The sequence below is a fragment of the Stenella coeruleoalba genome (assembly GCF_951394435.1).
Source record: "Stenella coeruleoalba genome assembly, chromosome: 10".
In the NCBI taxonomy this organism is placed as follows: Eukaryota; Metazoa; Chordata; class Mammalia; order Artiodactyla; family Delphinidae; genus Stenella; species Stenella coeruleoalba.
The window spans coordinates 58,816,950-58,833,420 of record NC_137156.1 but is presented as its reverse complement, the minus strand read 5'-3'; the positions used below and the strand labels follow the sequence as shown (position 1 = coordinate 58,833,420).

Genomic DNA, 16,471 nt, shown 5'->3' with positions numbered 1-16,471 from the left:
AAAATTTTCATCATAAATTAAATAGTTGCAAAAATATATTTTCTAGCATACTGTAAATATTGACACTTAAAAATAAACTATGACGTCACTCTTTTAAAGATATCCAAGAAATGCTGAACATTATAGTGACGCGATATCCACCATCACCCATTCAAAAGATACATGAACACGCTCTGAATTAATAGTAAAAATTTTGGTTTTCCTTCTTTTTCTTCTTTGAAGTAACATTTTCTTTCCACTTCTCCCAAAGAATCTTAACTTAATAAATTTTTGTTTTGCTTGAAAGTCTTCATCAATCTCTTTCTAATACTTTGCTGCAATCATTAGATGCTCAAAATTGAAACTTAAGAAGCCTTTAAAATTCCCTATGACCAGAAGTGTCACGATAGGTATTTAAAATCTTCTTCTGGACTGACTGATCATTACAATTATTACTGGTGCATAAATGATAATAATTATATAAACAGAGTACACATTTTGATAAACATTGAACATAAATTTCTAGCTATATTTTGGAAATGCATTTCTTAAGGGGATGGAGGGCAGGAGATTGGGGTGCCTTTATCGAATGCAGCTTAGCCCGACACCTCCATTTTGAAAGGTTCTGTTACTTGCTTGGGGGGGTAACTCTGGGGACAAGGCACATAGTAGGGGCTCCAAATGGTGAGAGGTGTGGCTTCCTTCTGCAATGTGGAAGAAGGATCCTTGTGAGAGGTGAGGAGGTGTGGCCATGGACAGCCAGGAGGGACCAGCAGGACGCCCGAGCGCGCTCAGGCGGTTATGTTCAGGAAAGAGGACTCATCTAAGCTGAGAATCTCAACATTGAGGCCCTCATAACAGTCTGTGTTCCTCGCAGAGTCTAAGGAACGTTAGACTGTTTGGAACCTCCCCGTCCATCCTACCTCTCTGCCCTCTCCTCCAAGTGAGAGCTGAGCACATTATTTCCCCAGTTTGTCCAATTTATCTTTTCAATTTTCTTTTTTTTCCTGTGGTACAGAAGTTTAAAATTTTCTTGTATCTTACTGTATCAATATTTTCCTTTATAAATTCGGGGATTTGTGTCCTGATTAGAAAGGCATTTCCCACTGGAAGAAGTACCCATGCTTTTTAATAGACCTTTTATGGTTTAAGTTTTTTACGTTTAAATTTCTCAACCATCTGAACTTTGCTGGGTGGAGGGGAGAGAGGTACATAAGAAATGAGGTCGAATCAAGTGTAATAATTTTCCCAAACAACTGTTTGTCATCATCAAACCATGTAACAAACAATCTTTCTTTTTTCCTACTGACATAAAACGTCACTTTTCCCATAAAGTCCTATTTTTATTTGGGTCCATTTATGGAATCTCTGATCTATTCCACTGACCTGTCCGTTTCTCCCCTCATTCAAAATGGACTTAATTACCACGACGATTGAATTATTCAAAATACACTTTAATACGGCAGAGCTAGAGGCCTCATTTTCCTTCTTTTTCAGAAGTCTCCTTGCTATTCTCAAATGTTTATTTCTATATATTTGACTTGGCATTACATTTTCACAAGATTGAATCTTTTGATCCCAGTAGAGTTAAAAAAATATTCTTCACGTTGATTATCCACATAGTTTTCATAAATTACCACCTACAGATTTTATTTTGGTTTCTTCTGTAAATGGGACTTTTCTCTCAATAATATTCTCAAACTGGTTACTATTTTTTTGAAAGGAAACAGATGATTTTAGACAAACTTTACAACCTGCTTCTTTTCAAATGTTCCTGTTGTAAGAATTTATCTTGTGACTTTTAGACACATAATCTTATAATCTTCAAGTAATGATAACTTTGCCTCTTCCGGGTTCCTTGAACTTATCTCTTCCTCTTGTGTAACTACATTGATTACGCCTCCAGAACCATGCTAAACGTCAGTAGTGATAATGGGTCTCCTGACACTGTTGTGAATGTTGCTGGTGTTTCACTACTGAGCATGACGCTGCGTTTCCGTCTAAGAGACAAACACACTGGCGAGCCCACAGGCCCTACAGTTAGGAAACACAGCTAATTCAGTCTCCTCACCCACTGGGACAAACATCAGAACAGCCAACGCGGTGGACCCGGGGTTCTCCCTCTTCTCTGTACTCTGATCACAAGTCTTATTCTGCTGGGCTCACCCCACCTAATCAGGGTCAGGTTCTGCCCCAATGTGGGGTTCCCCTATCTGGAGCACCACCCTTGGAGCCCTGGCTTCTATCAGAAGGTTGGCTTGAGTGGGTCCTCTTCAAGGTTTTTTTTTCTCCCAATTCCCCAAATATAAAAGGAAAAATTCCTGTAAAAGGTGGTTTGGAAGCATACAGGACTGCGTGGGTCAGAGAGGTCCTGGACCCAGAGCTTGTCCCCTCAGATGACTCTGCCTTACTGATTTTCTCATTCGTTACATTCCTATGTATGACCGCAGATGACCAGCTCTAGGCATCTAGGGATCTTTTGTCTCCCGACTCCCATTCTGTTACAGGTAGAAAATCACCAAAATGGTGAGCTCCAGCATGGCTTTTTAAATTCTCTCTTTCTTTTGGGGGCAGGGGTGGGGGGGACCCTTTGGTAGAATGTGTAAATCATCAGGAAGAGGATTCTACCTCCACGGCATTTTTTGCTGCTTCTGCCCACACTTTCCCGTTCTCTCTCGTGCTCTGTGAGATATTATTCAGGATTCCAATTCCTCACTTCTCCTCCCCTAATGTTTCTGTAGAAGGTAGACTTGGGAACTGTGGACCTGCCCCAGGGAGATTCTTGGAAATCTCTGTCTGGTTCTTTTGCTGAATGCCAGCTCTAGTCTTCATTTAACATTGCTTGAATATTTTTGTTTTGCTTAGTTTAGTTCTTTAAACCTATTTGTTGCTCATATTATTAGGAATTTGGTTTTGTTATGCCATCCTCAACTGGAATCTTCTCTAAAAAGACAAACAACCCAATCAAAAAATGGGCAGAAGACCTAAATAGACATTTCTCCAAAGAAGACATACAGATGGCCAAGAGACACGTGAAAAGATGCTCAACATCGCTAATTATTAGAGAAATGCAAATCAAAACTACAACGAGATATCACCTCATACCGGTCAGAATGGCCATCAGCAAAAAGCCTATAAACAGGGGCTTCCCTGGTAGCGCAGTGGTTAAGAATCCGCCTGCCAATGCAGGGGGCACGGGTTCAAGCCCTGGTCCGGGAAGATCCCACATGCTGCAGAGCAACTAAGCCTGTGTGCCACAACTACTGAGCCCGCGCGCCTAGGGCCCGTGCTCCGCAACAAGAGCAGCCACCGCAATGAGAAGCCTGTGCACCACAACGAAGAGTAGCACCCGCTCGCCACAACTAAAGAAAGCCCACGCGCAGCAACAAAGACCTAATGCAGCCAAAAATTAATTAATTAATTAATTTTTAAAAAAGATACACACACCCCTGTGTTCATAGCAGCACTATTTACAATAGCCAAAACATGGAACCAACCAAAATGTCCATTGAAAGATGAATGGATAAAGAAGATGTGGTCCATATATACAATGGAATATCACTCAGCAATTAAAAGAATTAAATAATGCCATTTGCAGCAACATGCATGGACCTGGAGATTATCATACTAAGTCAAGTAAGTCAGAGAAAGACAAAGATATGATCTCACTTATATGCAGAATCCAAAAAAAAAAAAATGATACAAATGAACTTATTTACAAAACAGAAACAGACTCACAGATTTAGAAAACAAATTTATGGTTACCAAAGGGGAAAGGTAGGTGGAGGGATAAACTGGGAGTTTGGGGATTGACATATACACACTACTATATTTAAAATACATAACCAACAAGGACCTACTGTATAGCACAGAGAACTCTGCTCAATATTCTGTAATAACCTAAATGGGAAAAGAATCTGAAAAAGAATAGATATATGGATATGTGTAACTGAATCAGGTTGCTGTACACCTAAAACAAACAACATTGTAAATCAACTATACTCCAATATGAAATAAAAATTAAAAAAACTAAACACAACTGAGGGACTTCCCTGGTGGCACAGTGGTTAAGAATCCGCCTGCCAATGCAGGGGACACAGGTCCGAGCCCTGGTGTGGGAAGATCCCACATGCTGCGGAGCAACTAAGCCTGTGAGCCACAACTACTAAGCCTGTGCTCTAGAGCCCATGAGCCACAACTACTGAGCCCATGTGCCACAACTACTGAAGCATGCACGCCTAGAACCTGTGCTCCACAACAAGAGAAGCCACCGCAATGAGAAGCCCGCGCACCGCAACGAAGAGTAGGACCCCGCTCGCCGCAATTAGAGAAAACCCGCGTACAGCAACGAAGACCCAACGCAGCCAAAAATAAGATAAATAAGTAAAAATTAAAAAACTGGAATCTTCTATACTTATTTAAACTGGTAACTTCAAGGCTGAAGTAAAAGCTGAGAGTGAGTTCTCTGACTTATGTTTCCTGGCATTTGCTAAAGAAATACATTTTTATTTTCAGGACAGTTGCCCTTACCTGCTGCTTGAGTGCCTCCAAAGACTCAAATTCCAATCTGGCCAGTTTCATCTGGATATGCCGCGGCTTATCAGGTATGGCAAATGCAAGGATGAACTTCAAAGCCAGGAGTGCGTGCTGAAAACAAGAAAGAGCACACGTTACAGGGACACATTAGACCGTGTGGGCGAGGAGACAAATTAGCACCTCAACACCGTGATCCTTCTCGTTAATCTTGGGTCACTTCTAATTACTGGCCTGGGATGTATCACAGATCAACCAGGTCCATGAGTTATATTTAATCCATCCCACTGTGGCCCATTCAAGAATTATGGACTTACTTTGCTTTATTCTTTTAAAATCAGTTATTCCCTTAAAATGATACCATATGCTACTCTCAGTGAAAAATAAAGTTTATTCTGAGAAGTCTCCCACCAAATGCTTTCTTTAATGCGTGTCTTAATCCCCAATGTATTCAGTGTGCAACGTGTGCAGAGCCAAACGTTGCTCTTTGTGTAACAACATCCTCCCCTGTGCTGTACTTCAGGCTGAGTTACGTGGAACGTGCATGTGCCTTGTACACAGGTGCCTTGTATCCTCTGCATCCCCAGTAGTGTCTGGTGCAGTTTCTTTCATGAAATGACAATCAATAAATATTGATGAGTTGATCGACTGTAAGGTGCTACCTTGTGTTGCGGACTCCACATATTGTGAGGCAGAAATGTATACAGAAATGGAGAGTGTATCCTTTATATTATGTAAAACGTATCCTTTTTAACATGGGAAACTTAGAACCTGGCTATTTTATTTCCCTTCTACACCAACACCATACAGAGGTTTTCTAACATAATAATATGAGGTTTATAATTATGCGTCTTTCTCTGCAGAAATAAGCCAACAGGACTGCTTCCCCTGGTAAGCCTGCTCCTCAGATGCACAGCCTCGACTCGATGCTTCTCTAATTCTGCCTCCATCCTGTGACCCAGGATCAAGACCCACAGGAAGCTGAATGATCCTTAAAGTTGCCTCTTTGATGACAGCATGAATTACTAAATATTAAAGGCTGGATAATACATTTTAAAGGTAGGAAATAATTAAAAGGCATTAAGAAAATCAGTGAAGGAGATGGAACAGGCTGTAAGAAATGTTGCATTCAATTATTGACAGAAAAGGAAGACAGCTGAAAAAAAATAAGTGAATTCCTTACTGTGATATTTTCAAAAGGGGGATAAAGGATAAATAACATGTGGACATCTCCTGGGAGAAGCATGAAATAATGAAGGAAATCAACATCGTGCCGGAACAAGCAATAATTCAATACAAAAACGTGAAAACCAGCAGAACCCCAGGGAAGGCCAGGCACTGCCTGGTATTAGCAGGAGATCTGGAGCAGACCAGGGATGGGCAGTCAGGCACTGGAAGATACTGATTAGGTGTCTACAGTGTGAAAACAAGAAGGGAAAACAGATGACATCATGTGTTATAATTCTGAACTAAGTGAACTGAATTAACAGGAACCTGCAGATAATCAACAAAGAACAAATGAATAATTTAGAAAGAGCTATACTGTGTCATTATTTCATTCCACTGGAGCACTGAGATATAACTTTATATAAGACTTAACCTCTTCAGTAGAATTGTTAGACAAGAAATAAACAAATTAGTGAACGGAAAGAAATCCGTATTTTTCAGAAACTGTGTGTCCTCAAGTTGCCAGAGCCCCACCGTGACCCGGTCACTGGCCCCATCCCATCTCTCTTAGCAAATCTGTCCCCATTTTCTCTTCTCTGGAGTCTCGGGAGGAATTATTGAGAAAGGAGACCCTGTCAAGCACTTCCCTTACAGGGGACCTGTAAGATGTGTCAACTCTTCTTTGGGAACCAGGACTGGCTGCTGGGTGACTGGGCAAGGCTGCCACAGACCTCGGTGCTCATAGTTTCCATAGGAAATGTTCATAAAGCTCTCTTGAATTGAAAAAACGTTGGTATTCATTAGACAGTATTAGTTAAAACAGGAAGTCATTTTAACATGGTTAAAACACTTATGCAGCAACGAGCTTTTATGAGTGGTTCTCTATGGTCTACTTCCCCCCAAATATTCTATAATAAATGCTTTTAAAAGCCCATATGGAGAGAAATCATTTTCTTTGGAACTACATTTGCAAAGAAGTTCCTAGTAGACCTGCTTATTTCAAGCTTTTCACGTCCCACGTAACAACCCCAGGGTCACGCTCCTTGAAGAGCCCCGCAAGCTGCAGAGCCGGCACTCGTCACTGGTTCCCACGCCACCAGAAGCCAGCAGGGCAGTAGCCCTGTGTCCATCGCTCCATTCGTGACTGCTGTGCTGGCCACTGCAGCGAAAGGGCTGACGTCCTGGTGCACAGTCTAGGTGGGGAGATGGGTAAGGACAGGCCATCACAACGCCACGCGGGAGTGTTACTGGCAGGGTACACACGAGACCACGAGCGCTTGGACCAGCAGGTCAGAGAGGGCTTCCTGAAGAAATAAGTTTGAACAGAGACATGATGGATGAGAAGGAGTTAGCCAGGCAAGGAGAGGGGGCTGAAGTGCTTCCAGAGAGAGAGCAAACGGACAAAGGGATGGGGGCTGAAAAGAGAGGGGCTGCAGAGACAACCAGGAGCCCGGGCACACAGGCAGCAGAGGAGGCGCTGAAAGCATGAACACAGGAATGACTCGATCAGATTTCTCTGTCTGTGGCAAGGGGCGTAGACGAGTGTGGAAGTGCAGGCAAGTGAGCAGGGTGACCTGAGTGTGCGTTAGAGCAGTGGGGCTGAAGCTCCAGGAGTGACTGGAGGGCTCGTTAGCAGCAGACTCGCCAGACCGCCATGACTCGTGCACTGAACTGATAAGCACAGGACGGGGGACAGGCCAGAGGGGAGAAGGGGTCTGCGCGGGCTGTGGATTTTCAGATGTCTGTGGGGTGTCTAAGTGGACACGTCCAGCACGCAGTACGGTAGCGGAGTCAAGGAGGCAGAGATTTGGGTCACTGCTGTATGTGTGTAAGCGGCAGATAAAGCCATGGGAGTGGACGAGATTTGCAAGGCTGTGTGGTGAGAGAGAGGAAAGACGAGATGGCAAGACGATGGCAGAGGATGGAAGTGGGGGAACCGAAACATGCATGACGAGCGAGGGAGAGGGGCCAGCAAGAAGCCTGATAAGCAGCAGGCGGCAACTGGCAGAAATCTAGGAGGTTCTGGAGTTTCAGAAGCAAAGGGGAGAGAAAGAAGCCAGTTAAGGAGGGTGTCGGAGGGTCAAGTACATGAAGCCTGAGGGGGAACATATAGGTTTATCCACCCGGAGGCCTCTGGTGACCCTGGTGGGAGTGGCTTCGGCTGAGTGGTTGCAGAAGCAGGACTCAGTGGGCTGGGAAGGGACTGGCAGGCAAGGCTGGAGGAGGGAGGTGCCGACCACAGGGTTCAGAGAGTCTTCCTGCAAAGGAGGGGTGAGGGACGAGGGGGCACCTGGACAGAGACCTGTGCTGGCCAGGTGTTTGTTCTTTAAAGGTATAAGTCCTAAACATGTTGAGATGCTTTGGGGATGGAGCCAAGAGAATGGACACAGGTGAAGCTCCTGGAAGAAGTTCCAAGGCACAGAGCCAGGCTGCTGGGCCAGGCAGGGGCTTAGCCAGAAACAGGGGGTCTGAGGTGGTCCCTGTCGAGGAGAGAGAGCTGACCACGAGGGACAGAAGCATTTAAGGGCACTAATTTGAGACTTAAGAATTTTAAAACACATTCACTGCTTAGAATATGCAATTCAATACTTAAAAATGAGGAAGGAGAGGTGGGAATTACACATCGCGTTCTCACTTTTCTTTCACAGAGCTAATCGCAAATCATCATTAAATATCCTTTCCTCAAAACAGATAATCATAATCTTCAGCAGAAAGAAAAAAGTGTCTCAGAGAACAAAATAAAAATGCCAACTTTATTAACTAGATTGGAAGAAATATCAACATCTTCACAATGAAATTTTGTTTGGATGGTAGCACTTTGGGCAACCTCTTTGTCTTTAGTCTTTAACAGACATGCATTACTTTTGTACGGGGTAAAAAACACTTATGTGAAAAAGAACGCAGGGATTCCACTCATTTAAAAAACGAACTACACGTGCCCTGCCAGGCTCCTAACCCACCTGGCCACCACTGCCCACATGCCCAGTAAACAGACCCAGACCAAACAACCTGCAGCTCAGAGTCTGGCTTTTAATCGGGAGTCCAAGAAGCTGGCAGAAGCAATCACACATTCTGCAAATGACTGAGCACAAGGATGCAGGGCCAGACTGCTTCAGTGGTGGCCTCCTCCCACCTTACCTATCAAAACCTTGTCACACTGATTTTTCCCCCCACTCTGCTACACTCTCAGAGGTTTCACCAATTTTAGGTTTATGTGGCGTAACACACACCATCTTTAAAAAGGGAAAATATTCTGGCAGGGTTAAGAAGCATTACCATTCACAGATACCTGCTAATTAATTAGCTGGCGTTAGCAAACACTCTCTCTCTGTCCTCCCCCTCCCCGATAACCTTGAGACCTTGGGGGTGGGGCGGGGAAGGCAACACAGGGTAGCAGCTTCAAGGAAGAGGGGTAAAGAGAAGCAGAGAGGAACCAACATTGTCTGAATGATCAGGAAGGGATACATTACCCCCCTCTTTCTTCTTAGTGGGTTCTTGTACCCAGGATCCGGAATTCAAGTTAAGCATCATGATGGATTTAAATAAGCTTTTGTAGTCTAGCCTAGAAACCTAAATAACATTTATAGCGCCGTGCTTCAAAAGATTAATTTTTAAAATCTCGTTTATATTTTTCATACAGAAAATCTGTTTCAAGGCTGGGAACTACTTTACACTAACTGAACAGAGGAAAAAAATTGTGAAAAGAATTTTAGCTATTTTTACTTGTTTTCATAAATAAGAGAAAGCCTAAGATAAAATACAAATGTGCTCAGATTTGAAGAAAAACACACTCAAAATGAAGAGCTGGGTTGGCTTTTCATAGCCTCTTTATGAAAAGAAAAGACATTTTATGGGCCATGATTGTGATTCTTCACCAACGATCTTCCTTTAGAGTGAAACTCACAAAATTTATCCTAAACAAAGTAAAGGAGAAGAGAAACAGTGAGGGGTGGGGTGGGGAGATGGGCAGAATTTTTAAACTAATAAATACGAAGAAGTTGGCTACCCATGACAATATAGTTCAGGTAATGATTATAGGGTGTCTTGGTTGGGAAAGGGGAAAAGAACGGGACCAGAGAAAACTGACACTCAGAAGCTACGTGTTTTCTGGTGCCAGCGGTAAAGTACTGCCCACTCCACCATCACTGAGTCGCTCACCTGTGGTCACTGCACGGCTGTCAGACTCTTGGGAGTCTCGTGCCAGGTGCACAGAGAGTGAGAGGAACCCTTTTATTTTAAAAAACTAGAAAATTCATGATACGATCAACAGTAACAGCTGTGTTTGTAGCAGTGTGTCCCCAACCCTGTCTCTTCTGAAATAGAATATGCAAATTAGAGTTGAATTCATGGAATTCTGAAAAGTTAATTTGATTTCTACAGTAGTAGGTCTGCCACATTACCTCTTTCCATTCAGAGCTCACTGAATAAAAGAAAAGTCCTTCAGAAAAGCATCCTCTGCTGATTATCGGACAAACTAAATGTGAAGTACCAATTAATAAGAAATGATTAATGAAGCTGAGATTGAAAAAAATTATGGAATTGGGCTCTTAAGGAAAAAAAAATCAGGGATTTTCATTTTAAGATGGCAGATCAAGCATGCACATGTACTTCTTCTACCTCCCCAGGGTCCCCTGAAATGACAGAAATATAGTCTAAAAAGAACAAGACTGGAAAACAAGAGAATTTTCCAGAACTTCTGAATATAGAACTTATGGAGTAGAAAGTGCTGCTCAAGTCTCCTGAGACAAAGGCAGGTCCTCCCAAAGGAGCCTCAGAAGAAGATGTCAGATTCAACCCCACAAAAGGAAAGGATTGGGGCAGGGAGTCAGCACCAAAGTGAACGCATTAAAGAACTACCTTCAGAAAAGCTGGGGCCATAGGAAGCCCTTTCTCATGCCACCTTATAACAGACTGACTGCAAGTTCTACTCTTGCACTAAAGCCGAAAACCTGCCCTTTAAAGAAAGCATGTGATCTTCTGGGAGAGTTCCTTGTGTGGGGTTGCCAGGCCCAAGAGAGAAGCTGAGCCTAAGGTCATACCAGACTCTTATTTAAAGACTTGGAGACCAGAGTGATGTCAGCTGTATGACAGGATAGGAAGTCCCAAACCTTGTTCCCCCACAGAGACACTGACTTAAGAACAACATACAGTCCAAAAAGCCTTCATGAGAACTTCAGAAAACAGCTAAGAAGCTACAGTACTCTAGGGAAGCACAAAGCTAAAAACAGCTGCCTTAGAATGAGTGAGTAAGAAAAGCTGTTGGATTTCACCTATGATAACCTTTCCTCCAAGCTGGCACAGCTCAGCACAATTGGGAGAAAACACCCAACTTGTGAATAGAGACGTGTAACATACTTTCAATGTACCTTCCATCTTTTCAAGGGACTTCCCTAGGAACTGGTTTCTGTCTCATTAGACTCAGGGCACTGGAGAGGATCCTGCATACTGTGGATGCCTGGGGGGCCAATAAAAACAAAGGAGAGATTGCTGAATTACCAGAGAACCTGCAGTACTGAAGACAGAGACCAGAGGGAGGAAGAGATTACAAACTCCTAAAAAAGAAACCAGCCGACTTCCCTACTTGGGAAAATACATGCACAAGCCTAGAAAAGACACATCTCCAGAATGTTTGAGACACTCCCAGAATCTCTAGCTGGGCTGACTGATGGAGGTCTTTGCCTGTATGAAGCTAGTTTGTGAAGACTGGGAGAGATGGCTGTTTTTTCAAATGCCCAAATCTCAGCAAAAAAATAACAAGGAACACTAACAAACAGAAATATGACACAATAAAGGAAAGTAATAAATCTCAAAAAAAGACCCTAAAGAAACAGAAATCTACAAAGTACATGACAAAGAATGCAAAACAATCATCTTAAAGAAGCTCAGTGAATTATAAAAGAACACAGACTAGTAACCGAAATCAGGAAAATGATGTGTGAACAAAATGAAAATACCAACAAAAAGATAGAAACTATAAAAAAAAAAAAGAACTAAACAAATTCTGGAACCGAAGAATGCAATAACTGAATTGAGAAGTTCACTATATGGGTTCAGCATCAAACTTGTTCAAGCAAAAGAAAGAATCCATGAACTCTAAGACAGGTCACCTGAAATTACTGAGTCAGAAGAGCAAAAAGAAAAACGAATCAAGAAAGATGAAGAAAGCTCAAGATACTTAATGACATCAGCAAGTATTACCAATATATGCATTATGGGAATCTCAGAAAGAGAAGAGAGAAAAAGAGGGAGAGAGTTTATTTGAAGAAATAACGGTCAAAACCTTCCCAAATGTGAGGAATGAATTGGACATCCAAATTCAAGAAACTCAAAAGACTCCAACTCAGATGAACCCAAAGAACCCCATACTGAGATACACTGTAATCAAACCATCAAAGGACAAAGAGAGAATCTTGAAAGTAGCAAGACTGTGTCACATCATGTACAAGGGAGCTACCGTAAGATTATTAGAAGAGTTCTTAGCAGAAAAAAATATAGGCCAGAAGGGAGTAAGATGATACATTCAAAGGGCTAAAAGAAAAACCCTGCCAACCAAGAATACTATATCCAGCAAAACTGTCCTTCAAAAATGAAAGAGAAATAAAGACCTCTCCAGATAAACAAAAGCTAAGGGAATTCATCACCACCACATCTGCCTTACAAGAAATATTAAAGGGAGCCCATTAAGCTGAAAGGAAAGAATGCTGGACAACAACACAAAAGCATATAAAATTATAAAGCTTTCTGGTGAAGGTAAATAAATAGACAAATACAGTACACAGTAATGGTGGTGTGTATATCACTTTTCATTCTGGTATAGAATTTAAAGGATAAATTCATAAAAATAACTATAACTATAAAATTGTGTAATTTGTGACATCAATAACAAATTGGAGGGGAGATGTAAAGGAGTAGACATTTTGTACATGACTGAAGTTTCTATTATTTTAAAATAGATTACTATATATACTATAAGATGTTTTATGTACTCTCCATGATAACCACAAAGAAATACCTATAGAAAACACATAAAAGAAAAATGAGAAAGAAATCAAAAACAAGTCACTACGGAAAAAAATCAACAAAACACAAAGGAGTACATCAAGAGAGGCAAAGGACAAAATAACTATAAGATATACAGAAAAAATGAATAAAATTGCAATAATAATTTTGTTACTACCAGTAGTTACTTTAAATGTAAGTAGATTATATTCCCTGATCAAAAGACATGAGAAGCTGAGTGGATTAAAAAAATAAGATCCAGGACTTCCCTGGTGCAGTGGTTGAGAGTCTGCCTGCCAATGCAGGGGACACGGGTTCGTGCCCTGGTCCGGGAAGATCCCACATGCCGCGGAGTGGCTGGGCCTGTGAGCCACGGTCACTGAGCCTGTGCGTCCAGAGCCTGTGCTCCGCAACGGGAGAGGCCACAACAGTGAGAGGCCTGCATACCGCAAACAATAAAAAATAAAAATAATAAAAATCAGATCGTATCTGTTTATAAATGAAAAGATGGTAACTCTTAATTCTGCTCTTCATAAGTCTTCATTCCAATTCAGTTAATACTGCTTATATGCATATACTAATGTTCTGTGGAAGGCCACAATGTCACTGTCTGCAGTTTTCACTCTGAACAAATGTTTCGAACAAAAATATACTTCTAAATTGAGAACTTGTGCCAGAATATAATGGGCTTTACATTTCAAGCACCAAACCATCCCAGTGGCATCAGCGAATTAACTGGGTGATGGATGACAGAAAGGTCCTAAACTGCATCTCAGAATCTGCAAAGAAGAAAAGCCTAAAAGACTGGGCAGGAGAGGGTGGGGGGTTAGATTTCTGCCTATCCCACTGTGGACTTTTCACTGCCACTGTCATTGAGCAAATAATTGGTTTGCTTAATTATTGAAACATTCTGCTTTATATGTTTCCCTGAAGCAAGATTTGTCATATTTACTACTGAACATATGCTTCAACTTACTATTTCTGCAACTGACAAATTTATACAAAACCTAATAAAACGCCTCAAAAAAGACTTACAAGCACTTCTGGTTTCAGCTCCAACATGTAAAGAGTTTGGAAGACATCATTCCTGTCAATACAACAAGAAAAAGCTGGACAAACTGAAAATTAATGACTTCTTTGACCTGTCTGAGAAGTGAGGACAAACCACCACCCCAAGAAGTCTGGAGAGACAGGTGTATCCAGAGAGATAAAGCAACAGAAGCTGGAACAGAAGCTGCTGGAGCCATAAACTAGCAGGAACACTTAACTGGTAATTTTGATGAATTGCTAGTGGTTGAGTGAGACTAGCGTGAGTGAGAAACCCCTATGGGTTGCTGTCTTAGGGGGGTCCCCACACTTCCACAGGCTTTCCCTCCAGGAACTCTATCAGGTTCCCATGGTGAGGATACAAGAAGGATCCCCTCATGGGTCTTGCAGGAGAAGAAGAACAGGCATGAGGAAATACTATTCAGAACCTTCTCCATAACAATGGCTTACCCTCCAGGGGTAAGGACTTAGCCAGGGAAAATTCTGAAACTTGATTTCAACTGGGATAGGGAAATTCTTCCCTGCTCCAGCCCCCTCCAGCCATCCTGTCTCACCTAGGGAGAAGTAAAGACAAAAACATAACATAGTCAACAGAGGTCAGGGTTTCAAGAAAATAGACCGGGAACTCTGCAGACAGGGAAGGGGAAGGGGATGGGGATGGGTGGAAAAGCTATACCAGGGATGAACACTTGTCCTGAAACAGTGCCCCCCCTAAAAGACTGAGATTTAATTGGAAGATTACAGAATGTGTCCCCTCCCCAACATGTTCTCACACACCAACAGGGCTCAAGTATAACAACAGTGGGTTATAGCTACATGGGCTGTAAGACACAGACTCTCCCTAAGGAGGAAAACATAGGGAAGCCCATAGTAAAGAGGAGAAACGAAAACAAGGATATTAGAGGAACTTAAAGCCTCTGGTACCTATAGCCAGAATAAACACCGAATACAGCCCAACTCCTAGACAGATTAATGTAAATTCTCAAACTAAAGGTCTATTATTTACCTCATCTGCTGCCCCATAGAGCATGTCTGACTTTCAACACCAAATTGCAAGGCATGCCAAAAGGCAAGGAAAACACTCTGAAGAAACCATCAGAACCAGACTTGGATATAACAGATTTGGAAATTATCAGGAAGAGAATTTAAAATAACTATGATGAATATGTTAAGGGCTTTAATGGTAAAAGTAGGCAAAATGCAAGAACAGATGAATAATGTAAGCAAAGAAATGGAAAATCTACAAAACAATCAAACTGAAATGCTAAAAATCAAAAAGACTAACAGAAATGAAGAATGCCTTTGATAGGCTCATCAGACGACAGGAGACAGCTGAGGAAAACCCAGCACTCTCGAAGATAGGTCAAATGAAACTTCGCACAATGAAATGCTAAGAGAAAAAGAATGGACAAAAAAGAAATTGGCCATTAACTGTGAGACAATATTAAAAAGGTGTATCACGTGCATAACTGTGACACTAGAAAGAGAATAAAGAGAGAATGGAGCAGAAGAAATAACGGCTGAGAATTTTCCAAAATTAACGACAGACACCAAATCAAAGATCCAGGAAGCTCATAAAACGTGAAGCTGGTAAACACTAAAATATCTATACCTAGTCATTATATTCAAACTGCAGAAGACCAAAGACAAAGAGAAAATCTTGAGAGAAGATGGGAGAAAAACACCTTTCCTACAAAGGAACAAGAATAAAATAGAGCAGACTTCTCATCAGAAACCATGCAAGCAAGAAGAGAATAAAATGAAAGATTCAAAGTGTGGAAAGAAATCCCCAGTGAGCTAGAGAGATAAACTCTAGCTGAAATTATCTTTCAAAGGTGAAAGAGAAGTAAAAACTTTCTATTATTTCATAAGTTATTATTCCAGAAGTCTGAGAGAAAGAGAGAGCGAGAATGAATATGAATGACAACCCACTGCCACCAGACGTGCCCTGCAGGAAATGTTAAAGGAAGTTCTTCAGGCAGAAGGAAAATGACGTAGGTCAGAAACCTGGATCTACAGAAATAAAGAGTGTCAGAGAAGGAACAAATGAAGGGAAAATAAAACATTTTGTTTTTCTTATTCTTAATTGATCTAAAAGATAACTGCTTGTTTAAAGCAATAACTGTTATTAGGTGATTATAGTGTACGGAAAAGTGAAATGAATGATAGCTATGTTTTAAGGGACAAGAGGGAGGAATTGGGAATACTTTATTATAAGGCATACATGTACCACACTACATATGAGGTAGTATAGTACTATTTGAAGGTGGATTAGATTAGCTTAAAATGTATATTTTAAACTTTATGGCAACCAGTACAATGTTTTTAAAAAGAAGTATAGTTGGGCTTCCCTGGTGGCGCAGTGGTTCAGAGTCTGCCTGCTGATGCAGGGGACACGGGTTCGTGCCCTGGTCCGGGAGGATCCCACATGCCGCGGAGCGGCTGGGCCCGTGAGCCATGGCTGCTGGGCCTGTGTGTCCGGAGCCTGTGCTCCGCAACGGGAGAGGCCACAACAGTGAGAGGCCTGCATACCACAAAAAAAAAAAAAAAAAAGAAGTATAGTTGATAGGCTAAGAGAGGAGATGAAAAGGAATCATACAAAATGCTTAAGTAAAACCAGAGAAAGCAGGAAAAAAAAGAGAAAAAAGAAATAAAGAACAAATGTAGCAAACAGAAAACTGAAAAACATGGTAGGCATTAATCCAACTACATCAATAATCATTTAAAAAATGCACCAATTAAAAGA

At 41.7% G+C, this 16,471-nt stretch overlaps 1 protein-coding gene across 3 annotated transcripts in view; it reads right to left on the bottom strand.

Annotated features, from left to right (window-relative positions):
* Positions 1-16,471, bottom strand: part of ANO10 (anoctamin 10) — a 213,205-nt gene that overhangs the window by 53,631 nt on the left and 143,103 nt on the right. For all 3 annotated transcript variants that reach the window (XM_079934520.1, XM_079934521.1, XM_079934522.1), the window contains one exon: positions 4,510-4,626. In XM_079934520.1, coding sequence (XP_079790646.1) covers positions 4,510-4,626 — 117 coding nt within the window. The remainder of the gene's footprint in view (positions 1-4,509; positions 4,627-16,471) is intronic.